Source organism: Aptenodytes patagonicus, chromosome 7, assembly GCF_965638725.1.
Source record: "Aptenodytes patagonicus chromosome 7, bAptPat1.pri.cur, whole genome shotgun sequence".
Classification (NCBI taxonomy): Eukaryota; Metazoa; Chordata; class Aves; order Sphenisciformes; family Spheniscidae; genus Aptenodytes; species Aptenodytes patagonicus.
In genome coordinates this window covers 66,108,970-66,124,359 of record NC_134955.1, presented here as the reverse complement: position 1 = coordinate 66,124,359, position 15,390 = coordinate 66,108,970, and the positions used below count along the sequence as shown (strand labels likewise).

General features: G+C 42.9%; 1 protein-coding gene across 1 annotated transcript; it reads left to right on the top strand.

Annotated features, from left to right (window-relative positions):
• The first annotated feature begins 1,100 nt into the window (after positions 1-1,100).
• On the top strand, positions 1,101-13,795 carry SNAPC1 (small nuclear RNA activating complex polypeptide 1). Its single transcript, XM_076345636.1, has 10 exons — positions 1,101-1,346; positions 2,051-2,210; positions 3,458-3,598; positions 4,079-4,183; positions 5,213-5,371; positions 5,829-5,903; positions 6,584-6,646; positions 7,625-7,766; positions 11,161-11,244; positions 13,288-13,795. Exons 1-10 carry the CDS (start codon positions 1,132-1,134, stop codon positions 13,320-13,322), a joined length of 1,179 nt encoding a protein of 392 aa, XP_076201751.1. The 5' UTR covers positions 1,101-1,131; the 3' UTR covers positions 13,323-13,795.
• Positions 13,796-15,390: the final 1,595 nt, after the last annotated feature.

The following is a 15,390-nucleotide window of genomic DNA, read 5'->3' as shown; positions in this document are numbered from 1 at the left end:
ACGGCCGGAGGGCTGCGGGGCTTCCCGGGGCAGACAGCACCAAAACCGACTCCCCCAGAAAACACCTTGCGACCGCCCCGAGCCGGTACTCGCTGCTCGCCCGCCTCCCCCGGTACCGCAGGTCCGTACTCACTCGGGGCGCGGGGGCTCTCCGACGCCAGCGCTCCTCTCCCCAGCCGCCTCGGTAGCTGCTCGCCCCTACGTGCGCGGGGCAGGAAAGCCCCCGCCGCCCGGCTCCGCGCCGCCGGCGAGGCCGCGCCCACCCACTCTACGTGCGGCTCGGCAGCCGCGGCCCCCTCCCCGCCCGCCCGGCTCGGCCCGGCCGCCTACGTGTGGCCGTGCATGCGGGGAGCGGGCGGCACGCCGCTCCTGAGCTCAAAGGGGGCGGCCGCCGGCTGATCCCCTGCCCGCCGCGCTCGCTCAGGCGGAAACAGGGCTTCCCGCAGCCTCCGAGCCCCGCGGGCTGGCCCTGCTCCCCGCCGCCTGCGAGCAGCGCGGCGAGGGGGGCAGCCGCCGAACCGGCCCTCGGCAGCGGGGTGCACCGCGCCGGAGCTGCGGGAAGGCCGGCAGAAGCCCTTCGCGGAGCACGTCCGGCCGGGAGCGGGGCGGCACGTCACGTCTACACGGCCGCGAAGCGCGGGAGCACCGCGGCGCTGCCGAGCCGCCCTTTCCCCTCAGAAGACCCCGCCGTTCCCGGGTCTGCCGGGCTGCAGGCCGGCGAGCTCGCTAGGGGGGGGCTTCTGCGGGGGCCGGGGCGGGGAACGCCGAAGCCGCGCGCCCCACCGGCATCCCCAGGCTCCCTGGGGCTGTCGTACGGCGGCGGCTGCCTGGCCGAAGCCGCCGGCCGCTCCTTCCCGCCCAAACACCCTCCTTCCCCGGGCTGCTCCCCGACTGCGCCCCGGGGCCGGCCGAGGGGTACGCTGGCCACTGTGCCTGCCGACCAGGCGCGCCCCCGCGGCGTGGGGCAGGAAGGACAGCCGCCCCCGGGGCAGATGGAGCGAGCTGCTGCCACCGCCGGGGCCTCGCCCCCGCACCGGGGGTGACGGGGCCGTCCTCCGGCAGGGAGGCCAGGGCGGGCCCCCTCCCTCACGGGGGAGCCCAAGCGGCACCTCCCGGCAACGGGGAGTGCGCATGCGCGGGGAAGCTGCGCAGGCGCCCCGGGGGTGTTGTGGAGCGGCTGCGCATGCGCGCGGGGGCGCGGAGCGGAGCGGCGGCGGGATGAGCTCGGTGCCGGGGCTGCAGGCGGACTGCGAGGAGCTGCTCGGCGCCTTCCAGGAGGCCGACACCGTCCGCTTCGAGCGCTTCGCCGAGCTGTGGCGGGAGCGCCGCTTCCACACCATCTTCTAGTGAGTGAGGAGCGCCGGCCGGCCCGCCCGCCTCCGGGCCGCCTCCTTAGCGGCCGGCCTGCCCGCCGCGAGCCGCCCTTAGCGGCACCGGCTCGAAAGACACCGGGTCCGGCCGCCCTTTCGCGTCTCTCTGCGCGGTGCTCGGCGGCTGAGCCTCGCCTCGCCTCGCCTCGCCTCGGGGAGTGTGTCTTCCCCCGCCCAAAGCCCACAGATCCCCGCTGCTCAGCTTGCCCCTTGGTAGTGCGGGGGACCTTAAAGGGGGGTGTTGGTGAGCCCTGTTTCCCTTCAGGCATGGTTTTCGGGAAAGGTTTGCCTGACTGGTGTGTAGGTAAGAGGCAGTGCAGCATCGGTCCCTGTGTAATACTGAAAAACGGTTATTAGTTCAGTTTATTTTGTACGTTAGCAATGCGTGTGACTTGAACACTGCTGCTTCAGGGAGTTCGATGCAATGCTCGTGATATGAGATTAAAAAATATGATTACAGTGTATCCAATTTTTCACTTTACATCTAATTTAATACAAGGAATTACATGCAGTGTTGTGTGAGAGCTTAAGGTCTGGCTATCTTTGAAGACTTCCCAGAACTTGAGCCCTGTGGTAATATGTTTTAAAATACCTAAAACTTGTTTCTGCATTATGGATTTTCTAAAGCCTGCACTTTCATAGTTACTTGCTTTAACGTGCTTCCTTTTTGTTTACTTTAGTGGTAGAATAAGAGCTTTGGAGAGGAATAAGCTCACGAAGAAGACTTTAGAACTGGCACAGCAGTACTTCTTGCCCCCGTACGCTTTCCAGATTCGAGTTGGTGCTCTGTACCTTTTGTATGGGCTCTATAGTACACAGCTTTGCCAGCCAAAACAAAAGGTAATTGTTCTTGAGGTTTTATTCCAGGAGATACTAGATGTAAGATATATGGTATAACTCTGTCTACTTTGTCATCGTAAATGCGTAGGGTATTTTCTCTCACTTTCTTAAAAGAAAAATATTTAGAACCCTTTGGAAAAGGTAGCCTTTCAAACACCTTTGGGTTTGAGAACTTACATGGTGGTGACTAAACCATTGCGTATGCCTCCTAAATTGTAGCTGTGATCTCAGAAATCTTGTTTGCCAGATAGGAAGCTCTTCTCTGTTCAAAAATGAAGAAGACGAGCTTTCAAAATGGGAACAGAGCATGTGCTCATCAGCTCTGTGGAGAACTCCATCACAGCCCCAGTTATTCCTTAGAATTTCAGCAGAATGAAGACTGGCTGAATTATTTCCAGTTCCTGTTAACCAGAAGTGGAAGTGGAGTTCGTAAATAGGTTGAAAGGGTGAATGCCTGAATGACATGTCTCCTTGCTGCTTCTAGGACAGGAGACCAGTATATAAAGGAGTTGGAAACTCAGTGCAAGGAGAAGTGGTTTACTTGGAAACTGTGATGTATGTTGTGTGCATATGCACAATTGAGTCCAAATTCTTTAAATAAGAAACTGAAGTTTAAGTATTCTACAGTTCTACATTACATCTCATATCTTAACTTCAAAGAAGTCAACACCTTTTATGGAGATGAATTTAGAGAATTTTAAAACCACTGCTATATAGCAACTGTTAGAGAGTCCAGGAATTATCAAAGAAGCTAACTTAGGTAGAGAGAAAAGGAAGTGGGCAGAGTACATGGGAGAGGAAAGGAAAGCAAGAAGATAGGGATACTTTTATGAGCATTTCACTGGCAGTGAATCATGGTACAAGTGTTATTTCCTAATCATCTAGTGAGTGAGAGTCTCCTAGGTGCGTATTATTTCAGGCATCTCGGAATGTGAAGAATTAACTTTTTTAAATGGCAAAGAGAGCTTGTGTTCCATGTCACTGTCAAAGAAGGCAACTGCAGTGAGAATATTTAACACAACAGTACAATAAGCTTATCTGCATAAAATTTTGATAGTAGTAACAAATGTTATGGTAGGATCTATAACATCTACTTTCTGTAGTTCTGTGATCATGTGACACATGATTACACCCTAGACATCCAAGTATTGTGCATAGTATAACATGATCACAGCAGTCAGCCAAGTTCATTTTTATTTGTTGAAATATGCGGGTCGGTATGACAGTATACAACTGTTCTGTTGCAGATCAGAATCGCGCTCAAGGATTGGCCTGAAATCCAGAGATTTCAACAGGATCTGATAGACTCCCAGCATTATGATGCAGCATACATCTTTAGGACACTGCGACTTTCCAGAGCATTCCATTTCACAGCAATGCCAAAGCTAGTGAGTTATTACGTTAATGACTTACCATTTTTAATAAAATATCTTCGGCTTTCAATGGCTGACAGCTCAACAGCACTCGTGTTTAGTTTAGCTTTGGTGCTGTGTTGAAATGTAGTACGTCTTGTTTTATGTAGCTAGGTATGTGACGTAAAGCTTAGTGGATGTTTGAACGTAGCATGCTTCTCACCTGAAAATATTTTTTTTTGGTATTTAATGTTCTTATTAGATTTGAGATGTCCTATAATTTGTGGAAATGTCAAACTCTTAAGTCTGGGTGCTGGATTGAATTCTTGACTAGAGAATAATTTTTGAAAAGTGCTGACTCGGAGCACTTGACAGTAAAGCTGCGCGCTTTTGTTGATGAGATGATTTTATGCCTTTCAGCATCTTTTGATGGTTGGATATGCGGTAAGAATTTTCAAGAGAAGGTGCCATTTTAAGTTTGCTGTTTAAGTTACAAAGCATTGTCTCTTGCTTTAGCTAAACTACAGAACTAAGAAGAAGATTCAGGAAAACGAATTTAAAGAGGAATTTAAGGACCCAAGTAACAGAGTTAACAGCCTCATCACTAATGATGTACTGGAGGTACAGGAACTTTTAAACTACAGATTGATCACTGGGGGTTTTCTTTGTTTTGTCTTGTTTTCCTTCTGTTGTCCAAAAGCTATAACTTCTCTAACTAGCACAGTCTTGTCCTTTGTAAGTCGTCTTATGGAATGCAGACTAGGGTAATAGTCTGTGCCAGCAATTTTACTGAATGCTCAGAAACACAGCATTTATTTTGGAAGAATTGGGGTACCTTTTTCAATACTGAAATATGCTCTAATGTTTTGTGGTTTTGCCTCAGTAAGATGTAAAAGGGGAAGGGTGTAAATGGTCAGCTGTCACTTAGGCAGAGAAAAATGGAAAATGGTGAGTGGGGGGAAGCGTGTTTGTTTGATATGTCTGCAGGTTGCAGCTGGAGGCTTGATACTTGCAGTAATATAAATTTACTCGTCTGCAAGTTTATAGCCTTCTCTAACCTTTATTTCTCCTTTTAAAACTTGGTTTTGTTTAATATATAAAAGGTTTTATAAAAAATGGAGGAGTTCAAGCTAAGTATAGGTTCTTATATTGCTCATTATGACTCAGTAGTAGATCTTTGTTTATGGGTTTTTCCAGTTGCTGCTAGCAAATATGTACCATCAGTAAGGCTGACTACAGTGGTACAAAAATCAGTAATCTGTGAAATGACAGGGTGAGAAGACCTTCCTCAAAAGGAGGTATTATAATGCTTCCTCCAAACTGATGAAAGTAGACCACCATATCAGAATGAAACCTCTATGAACAGTGATCCTGAGCATCACTGAGACTTCCTTCTTAGTTTAAGTAATGAAAAATAGTCTTTCTCCTTTTGCTTAGTTGATGGACTGATGGGACAGTGCTAGGTAGCAGTATTGCTAGACTTCCTAAAACTGAACTGATACAAACAGAATCTGTTTCTAACATTCCTGCTGGTTCAATGGTCTCCTTAGAATGGTTTGCATAACCCTGGTTTCACTAGTTCACTGAGGACTAATGTTGCTTTACTGCTGGAATCGTTTTCCTGAAAGAGTCTCTTTCTTTTTATTTTAGGAACTGATGAATATTCATGATCACTATCAGAAAATGAAGTGTGTCATTTCAGCTGACAAATCCCAGCCAGACAAGGCCCTGAGCTTGATAAAAGATGAATTTGTAGTTACTCTTAAAGACATAACCTTGGAACATCAGGAATGGCAGCAGAACAGAATGGTAGGTAATACCAACCATTGTGCTGTGGCAACTTAACAGATTGTGTGAATATGTAAGAACTGACTGTCTTAGTGTAATTACCTCTGTGCACACTTCATAAATCTCAGACTTAAGTAGAAGAAACTGTAACGCTGAAGACATGGAATGAGTAAAACCCTAGGCAGAAATATGGTGTGGGGAGAAGGACATGGACTCGTGTGTGGTACTGCCTCTATGGTAACATAAGTGATTGCTGAGAGGTAGGCCCTGGAAGATGTGACTTATGGGAAGTATTAGAATGACCGTATGAAATACCTCTGTAACACTTATTGTTGGGTCAAGGAAAGGCCATAGTGTAAGATTGATGAAGAAAATGTGTGTATGTGTAAATATTTGTTTTGTTTTTCACAATTCTTGGATTTTAGCTGCCTTGTATATGACAGATGTTTTAAAAAAATATTTTGTGGTTTTTTTTCAGAAATTATTCCTAAATGCTAAAGAAACTGATGAAATATCAAACAAAAAGGAAGAAGGGATTTTGCTAGAATCAGAGGTAAGAAAAATGAACTAGTTTGCTATGTTGCGCAGGCTAAATCCATTAGTTTCTTGACTTCAGGTCACAGGCTAAACAGTGTATGTCAAGGCTTGATAGTGTCAGAGTAAGTTCCAGGAATAGCTAGTGGGGCTGGTTGGGTGGTTGGTGTTGTGTTTTGTTTTGGTTTGGTTTTGTTTTTAAATCGTATTGTTTTCTGTTAAGCTGTGAGCATTCACTGCTGTGATAGCTCTTGGATGCTCGTAATAAAAAGTGTCTTTCAGGTAAGGAGGAGAAAGAGCTGTATTTTCTTGGCCAAACTCCTTTATGGTTCCTCCTGGAGTTTCAACTAAACGCAATATCCATTTTTTATGATACCAAATTATCTCGTGTTGTACTTATGTGCTTATTTCAACTTTGAATTTGAGTAAGATGTGAAGTTTCAAATTTGATTTTCTCCTCCTGGACTTTGTAACAGTGAAGGCAACCAAAATTATGGTCTGCCTTTCTAATGAAATTTGAACTTTTTTTCTTTAAGTAACAGTTCGTCGGCATTCTAATTATATAGAACTAATTATAATTATAGAATTACAGCTGTAGTGAGATATTGCTCAAGTAATTGTCTGATGTGATATTTCATTTAAATACTGCTATAACAGAATATGAGAACTTTTTTCTGACTGATCTCTGTTTCATTGCAGGGTTCTGAAAGAGCAAATGCATTGGCTAGAATCAAATACAGGTCTTACTCTGCAGTTGTTGAGGTAGGTATAAAATTTGATGATAGGGATGTATTTATTTTTAAAGAACAGTTTTAAGTACCAGTTTAATGTAAATGCTGGGTCAGAAAGGAATGAGTTAAAATTGCACTCTGTAATTCAACCTTTGAATGTTCTGGTTTTCCTAACGCATTGGGGAAACCCGAAGCTCTTATTATTCTTGTTAGATTTATGGAAACAGTGCAGATATGGTCTATGCTCGGGGGATTTTAATTTACAAGGTATCTTTTAATGTCTGCGCTCCATTTAAGTAGATGGATTTTTAAGTAGATGGAATAAAAATACTTGTGAGTTTAATTGCTCAAATTTCTTGAAGCTTAGATATTGGAATCTCTGAAGATGCTTGCGAAAATGGAACTGGGGGGTTTAAAGTCAGTTGGAAGTTCTTGGAAACTGTTTCAGTAACTGCTACTTTAAAAATACTGTGGATTTGTCTTTTTTTGTAGCAGACGTATGAGAAACATCACAACTTTCCTTGTTTATTAAAATCTCTTATTGAAAAATGCATTATTAAATGAAACGGAGCTCTGGAATGTACAACAGGCCAGATTTGTGAATATGCAGTGATACTGTTTTCCAGGCACCTAAGCAAAATATGACAGTAAGGAGGCTTTACGGTGCAGCAGTTTTTGGAAGTGTTCCTTTTGCTTGCACACAGCGATGTGCAACGTGGTGTAGGTTGATGCCAACAGGGAATGGTTTGAAAATAAATAAATGTTTCATTACCTGAATTTTGAGTGGTACACCCGTTAAATCATAGAATGGTGTTGTCCTGTTAAAACTGAAGAACAGTAACTGTGGATGGAAATCCTCCCTCCCTCCCCTTCCATCCCTTCTCCACCCTGACACGGCAATTGATGCTTTGGTCCTTGCTGACTTGTAAAGTACTGGGTGACATACAGTAATATCTGGCTGTAGAAGTTTAGCTTTTTTGTATCATTCATATGTACGTTTGGGTTCTAGGCTTCCAAATCCAGAAGACATCGTCAAGTAAAATTGGAATCTTCTGAATCAGGATCGAATTATGGGAAATCTCCAAACCGAAGTAAAAAAAACAGTCGGAGACCACAGCCGGCAAGGAGGAGAGATTCTTTGGAAGTCAAAGGTATTTCTCCATTGCATTCGTGAACCTGGAGGGTCTGCAAAAGTTTATACATTGCTTTGCTAGCTGGGGCAGCTGGGTTAAATTTTACTGTTGATCAGTGGAGGCAGAAGAATAAAGAAATGTTTTGTGATAGCCCTATCATAATTGAACCTTTCTGTCTGTTTTCCACACTCTGGTCAGGTAGCAAGACAACATGAGCGCATGCAGTTTTATTGTTAATCTGAAGTCTCATACATAGTCCTGCTAATTTTTCTCTGGAAAGCCGTGACCTTGGAAAAGCATGTCCTGTGCGGCAGTGTCTCAGTTTTTCCTATTGCCATATAACATACTGGAGATTAAGATATGCGTCTTACTGTTTCTTCTTCTGACAGATAGCTTCTACTTCTGAAGCTGTTTTTTTGATGAAAATCAGCCTATCTGATAATTTTGATAGTTCATACTATGTTCATGAAATCCAAAGTAAACCTTGCCTGTTTCTATTCTGTTCCTGAGATCTTGAAGGAATATCCTTTAATATTTCTGAAGAAAAAATGATATTGATGTCTTAATGATGATGATTGCTTTATAAGGCTAGTACCTGCACCATCACATCATTCATTCTCCTTTCATCTGATACCTGTTATTTATTTTGTTCTCTTCTTACTGAAATTTTTAGCACTTCCATGAGAATACAAATCTTTTTGTCATCAACTGTGTAGTTTCAAAAGTCTTATCAAATTGTTTCCTTAATCTCAGTATTGCAATTATTACCTTATAACAGTTCTAGATTTGTTTAGTTTATAGCTAGACTTAATTTTTCCCTTCTTGACAGAAGAGTTTTTTTATACACCTGTGACTTGTTTTTTGTGGTTCTGTTCTGTAATTCTATTCTATTTCTCCTGAGCATTATAATTTTAGCTAGGAATAAAAACAATTTTAAGGAGCAAACTTTTTAAAAACAGGTACAGAGTACTGATGTCCAATCTCTGGCTCCTTTTTTCTCACTTTGAAATGCACCCTGGAAGGAAATAGTTTTAACTGCTTGTACTTGGTATCGTTCTGGTTTATCTCTACTGATACAAGAAGCATTGGGATGTCCCTGTATGCGCTCAGTGAAGGCCCTTGCTTAATGTAGTTAGAAAAAGACTTCAAACTTTTAACAAGAAATATTATGGAATATTAAAGCTCCCCTTGAATGCTGTGGAGAGGATAGAATTTTGTGGGTGACAAGAATGGCTGCCTATAGAGCGAAAATGCCTATAGAGAGAATAAGTATAAACAGAATGTAACAGAGTAAGCGAGGATACAGTGAATGTTTTTAAAAGTGAGAAAATTGGACTGGGAACTCCTTTCTGCCTCAGACCAGAAGTTTTTTTCAAAAAAAAAATTGACTTACCTGATCCAAAGCTGCTAAGTTAATATCTTTTTCATTTCTTTTATTTGTGAAGTTTGTTGAAAGTATGATGGTGAGACCAAGAACTTAAAGGATTAGCCATTTATATGGATTCTTGTGGTATGCTGTCATCATTTATGTTAATATATTCTGCAAGAGATCAAGTCTCAGAACTTGAGAACTGGCTCATTTCAATGTGAGATAAGACCTGGTGTGAGGGTACTCTGCTAGATCAAAAGAGGAGGTGAGGAAGGAGAGGGAGATCAGCTATCTATTTCAGGTCTCTGTTGGAGAGATCCTATCTGGTGTTGCTGATCTTTGGCATATCTGAACTGACTAGTGACTGATTTAGTTATTTTACTATCATAGCATTTATGTCATAGAATCATTAAGGTTGGAAAAGACCTCTAAGATCATCGAGTCCAACTGTCAACCCAACACCACCATGCCCACTAAACCATGTCCCTAAGCACCTCATCTACACGTCTTTTAAATACTTCCAGGGATGGGGACTCAACCATTTCCCTGGGCAGCCTGTTCCAATGTTTAACCACTCTTTCAGTAAAGAAATTTTTCCTCACGTCCAATCTAAACCTCCCCTGGCGCAACTTGAGGCCATTTCCTCTCGTCCTATCGCCGGTTACTTGGGAGAAGAGACCGACACCCACCTCGCCACAACCTCCTTTCAGGTAGTTGTAGAGAGCGATGAGGTCTCCCCTCAGCCTCCTGTTCTCCAGGCTAAACAACCCCAGTTCCCTCAGCCGCTCCTCAGAAGACTTGTGCTCTAGACCCTTCACCAGCTTCGTTGCCCTTCTCTGGACACGCTCCAGCACCTCGATGTCCTTCTTGTAGTGAGGGGCCCAAAACTGAACACAGTATTCGAGGGGCAGCCTCACCAGTGCTGAGTACAGGGGCACGATCACTTCCCTACCCCTGCTGGCCACACTATTGCTGATACAGGCCAGGATGCCATTGGCCTTCTTGGCCGCCTGGGCACACTGCTGGCTCATGTTCAGCCAGCTGTCGACCAGCACCCCCAGGTCCTTTTCCGACAGGCAGCTTTCCAGGCACTCTTCCCCAAGCCTGTAGCGCTGCATGGGGTTGTTGTGGCCGAAGTGCAGGACCCAGCACTTGGCCTTGTTGAACCTCATACAGTTGGTCTCGGCCCATCAATCCAGCCTGTCCAGGTCCCTCTGCAGGGCCTTCCTACCCTCGAGCAGATCAACACTCCCGCCCAACTTGGTGTCGTCTGCACACTTACTGAGGGTGCACTCAATCCCCTCATCCAGATCATTGATAAAGATATTGAACAAGACCAGCCCCAAAAATCCATGTCATCTGGATTGGTGCAGTTTTACTTTCTAGGTATTTGCACATCCCTGCTTATGCATCTTTTCTTTTGTCTTCCAAGACTTTCTTTAGATCTCTTTGTCTCCCAGTTCTGAAAACATGGGAAATTACTTCTCTGAAGGAAATCGTCTTTCTGATATCCAACATTTAAACTGATAGAAGTTGCTCTGCCATTTAAGTTTTTTTCATTTACTTACTATTTATTAAAGGTTAAATGAAATTGAACAGCAAAATAGTTTTGAATGAACTTTATTTTGAAGACAGGGGTTTCATTTCAAAGTTCCAAACTCTGTTTTCTGACTTACTGAGCTTCTGCTAGAAAAAAAGTAACTGAGAAAATTCAACCCTCTTCAGAGGTGGACGTTAGGCAGTGTTGCCTTTGCTTCACTTTAAAACAGTAGATGAAGTGTTGGAGAGGAATAAGGGCATTTTGAATTATCTCTGGACTGAGTTGGTGCTTAGTATGCTTTAAACTTGTAGTGTTAATTACCTGTTATTGAAGGTTTCTTTAGTGAGCCATATGAAGGTACTGTGAAACGTAGGTGTTTCTCCACAGCTTTTGACTAGACAGTCAAGTGAGCAGAAAGTGAATAATCTTTTAACTGCTGGACCTGAGATGTAGAAGCAAAAAAAAAAAAAGCTGACAATTTTTCCTAAAAAATCTATCTGCAGGTGAAATGCAAGTGGCAAAGGAAACTGTTAGTCGGCATATTGGGATGCCTGTAATCACAGAAGAAGATAACTCAGATGAAGAAGGTACGATGATTGAAATTCTAACAAACTGGTGACTTGTTTTTCTACTATACTGTATTTTTCTGAAACTAAGGCTAATATTTTGGACCGTGTGTTGCTGCCTTGCAAAAGCTAGGTTAGTTTTTAGCCTGTAAATTGTTGCATGAAAATTGCAGCTTTGCTGTGAGACTGTTACGAGCACACACGTGGTGGCAAAATCCTGCGAGTCATGTTTTTTCTACATAGATTTCATTATAATGAGTTAAAATTGGTCCAGTTTAAAAGAGACTTACTCTTCTATAATACAAATCTGGCTTGAAGAGCTCCAATGTATAGGGAAAAGTGATTTTTCGGTCATTCTCCCACTTACAGAAGACACCTGTTCTAGTAGCTCTAGGAACTTACGTAACCTGTGCTCGAGGTCCAAATAGCCTTTGCTGCCTTCATCTTTGTGGAAGTGAGGGCACATAGAAGTTTCCCATATAGCTTTACTTTCAGCTGGGCAATGCTTCAAAGATTAAGTTCCAGTATACATGTACAGTAATAGTGTCCTCTGCTATATTAGAAGTTGTCTGACATAGTTGGGGTAGGATTCTGGGAACCGCAGCAGAAGAGTGGATGACTTTGCTATCACTCACATTGCTGGAAATAATGTAATTTTTATTTGGAAGCAATGGTAAAGCAGGTTTCTTAAAGCTGGTGGTGGACTTGCTCTATGGAAGCATCAAATGCATATAGTACAAATTGAGATGTTAGATGATCTTGAACTGGTCTGCAACTCAGAAGCTTCAGGGTCTGTTCTCAGTATTGCTTGAGGAGAATATAAGCACCATGGAACAGACACTGTACAAAGAAAATTGTGTCGTCTTTATCTTGAGGTACTGCTTTGCTGCCATGTCTCACACACGGGTAGTGTCCCTGGGAGAGGAGCTGGCCGGCTGAAGGCGTGATTTCCACTGGCAGTTCTAACTAGTCGAAGACTGATGGGTGTTGCTTACATAGTGGAAGGCAGACTTGATAGACCAGAGGTACTGGTTCTTAACCTGAAGGAGTAGTATTTAATTAGGTTGCTTAAAGGGGGAGCAAAGGGTTAAGTACAACTTCTGGAAAGCTTTAATGACATAGATGAGTGTGAGGAGTATACCTTTTGGAGTTAATTTATATCCAAAATTCATAGAATGGTTTGGGTTGGAAGGGACCTTAAAGATCACCTAGTTCCAAGCCCCCTGCCATGGGCAGGGACACCTTCCACTAGACCAGGTTGCTCAAAGCCCCATCCAACCTGGCCTTGAACACTTCCAGGGAGGGGGCATCCACAACTTCTCTGGGCAACCTCTTCCAGTGCCTCACCACCCTCATAGTGAAGAAATTGTATGTAATGGAAGGATATTTCATACAAGGGAGCATAATAACTATTAAAATATATTTGTAGTGAGGTAGCACATTTATATTTGCTCTTTTTAAAAGCAAAAGATCATCTTGTAGTACTAAAATGAGATTACATTCTCTGATCACCTTAGTTGTAGACAACGTGAATTCATTCAATTTTAAATGATCAGATTGAAGGCACAGTGGTGCATTTAATATTGTACTTTATTTACTTTTGCTTCAAGTTGTTGTGGACAAAAAGTTTCTTTCTAAATCAGGAACATTCTCCATTTCTCAGAACTTGCCAGCAAATTCTGAAGCATTAAAAATATCCATAAGTAATCTCTTGAGGTATTTTGTGCTTAATTTTGTGAGTATTCCATTTGCCAAATTTGTAATGAAATCATAAAGGTGTTCATGAGGAGCAGAAAGCTCTCAAGATTGACTAAGTTTTGAAGTACAGTATTTTGTTCATCAATGGAATTTTAATTGATATTTTGAATGATAGTGTGCTGTAGAATCTAGAAAAGTTTTTTTTTTTTCATATTTAAAACCATGGGGAAGAGGGATTGGGAGGGGATCTCAAGAGCTCATCTAATTCATTTCCTTTGCTGGGCAGAATTAATTCTACTTTAATCATTCCCATGAGGGAAGATAGATTGAAAAACTTGTCAGAAAAATGTCTTTATTTCCTTTCAGAAGTATCTCTCCCCAAGAGGAAAAGAAGATGTTAGAGGATCCGGTTGGAGAAGCACTAATGTTAATTTTAATGACAAAACGTAAATGTCAGAGGTAACACAAAGTGCTTGTTTTGGATGCCTTTGAACATACAACAGGAAGTGTCTGGGATGAGAACTACAGGTGACACTGGAATACTGGTAGTGACTGGTACACCTTAGCTGTCTCATGGTACAGCACCTGGTGCCTTTATTCACTTGGTGCATGCTTTCTTGTGAGAGACAAAGTTGCTGTGCCCTGTTTGAGATGGAAAGAGAAGATGGTTGCTTGTTGTATTTAGTTTGTACAATGTGAGTTATCACTTGGAACTCATGTTGATCTGCAACCATGTTTTTAGCTGAGACTGTTAAAAGAACAGCTCACAAAATATTTGCCTGTATGAGACATGTTTGGAATATTTATCTCTGAACATAAAATTAAGGTTACTGACTGTTTAAAATTAGTACAATAAATTATTTTTCACAGTTTACTTGCTCCATTTTCTAGTGTGCAATTTCAGCAATGTTTGTCATGGTTTGATCCCACAGATGTGGGAAATGAACTTGGTGATAAGCCTTTTATTGTATTCTGTCTCCAGCAGATCTGGTATCATTGGATATTTGAATGAAGAAATATAATGTGCGTTTATAATTCTGCAGATGACCCTAAGCTGTACACGGACAGGACTAGAATTCAAAATGATCGTTACAAATTGGAGAGGTGATGTGGAAGAAGTGGGTGTGGAAATAAATGTGAATCTCAGTACTGAGTGCGGGTACAGAATGGGGAATGATTGCTAGGCAACAGCACTGCAGAAAAAGCAAACAGACTGAGAATGGTAAGCTGGAGTATTTCCTGTAAACAATAACAAGCACTAGAATCAGTGTCATCATTCAGCCCTCTAAGGCTATAGCCTTAAATACCCACTTCTGACCATGACAATTCAAGAAGAATGTGGATAGTTATTCTCCTTGGTATTTTCTCCAGCTGATCATAGCTGTACTATCAAGAAGGGCCAAAGGAGTTGAGATGTCCTCCTACAAGAAGAAATACAAAATAGAAATTTGAAAGATTTTGGATATAAAAGGGGCCTAAGCTGAGTGAATTAGTTTGGCAGTATGACTCTCTAAGGCCAAAGGAATTGAAGTGCCCTTACCTAGAAGAAGAAGCACTAAGTGGAAATATAAATGCTGTGAATGTAAAATGGGCCTGTATTAAATGCATTAGTTGGTAAGAAGGAATGGGCCTAAATGACATACAGGTTGGACACTGGAAAAACTAGTAAGCACCAGTGTTGCACTCAAAACCTTGTTAATGGGAAAAGAGGAAACACTATAATAAAGCCAAAACTTTAACTGTGTAGTAAACTGAACAATTGAACGTTCTGTTACCGGTATAAACTCATTCTGCCTCTATGCATTTCTACTCCTAATTTTTGATGAGCAGATACATGAGACAGAGACCTCTTAAGGAAAACTTAACCAGACTTTTTTGGTCAAAATTGTCTGCTCATCTTAATGCAGTTAGGATCCTGTTGGTAATACTACATTAGTCAGTTTTGTCAATTCCAGCTGCTGCTTTGGGTGTGGATATGCAGGCTGACGGAGAAGCTTCCTGCTATCCTCACATCGCAGGGGATGGGTAGCAGTATAGGTGTAACAGGGCAGCAATTGTAGATGAGGTACAGTGGGACTACTTGGGAGTTTTCTTGGGAAACCCCTGGATGGCTAAGATAAAAGAAATGAAGAGGGAGAGTTCTTTCTAGCAGGTATTGGGAATACAGCTTCAAATTCATCGTTTCTTACGAGTTTCTTCACTTAGGAATTTGCTTAAGGATGAACTTTACAGCACCAATCCTCTTCTGCTGTTTCTAGGCACCGAGGTTAAGCTAGGTCTTCCAGCTGCGTGGTATTGGGTTCTTCTCTTGAAGGGGAAACTTGAAAGAGGCTTCTCTTTTTCTATTTCCCTCTGGCTTGCAGGTATCTTTCTCAAGGAAGCTAAAGATTAAACACAGCTACAAAAGCTTATTTTTCACTTTCTTGACAGGCTGTTTTCAGCTAAATTATTATGATTCCATATATATGG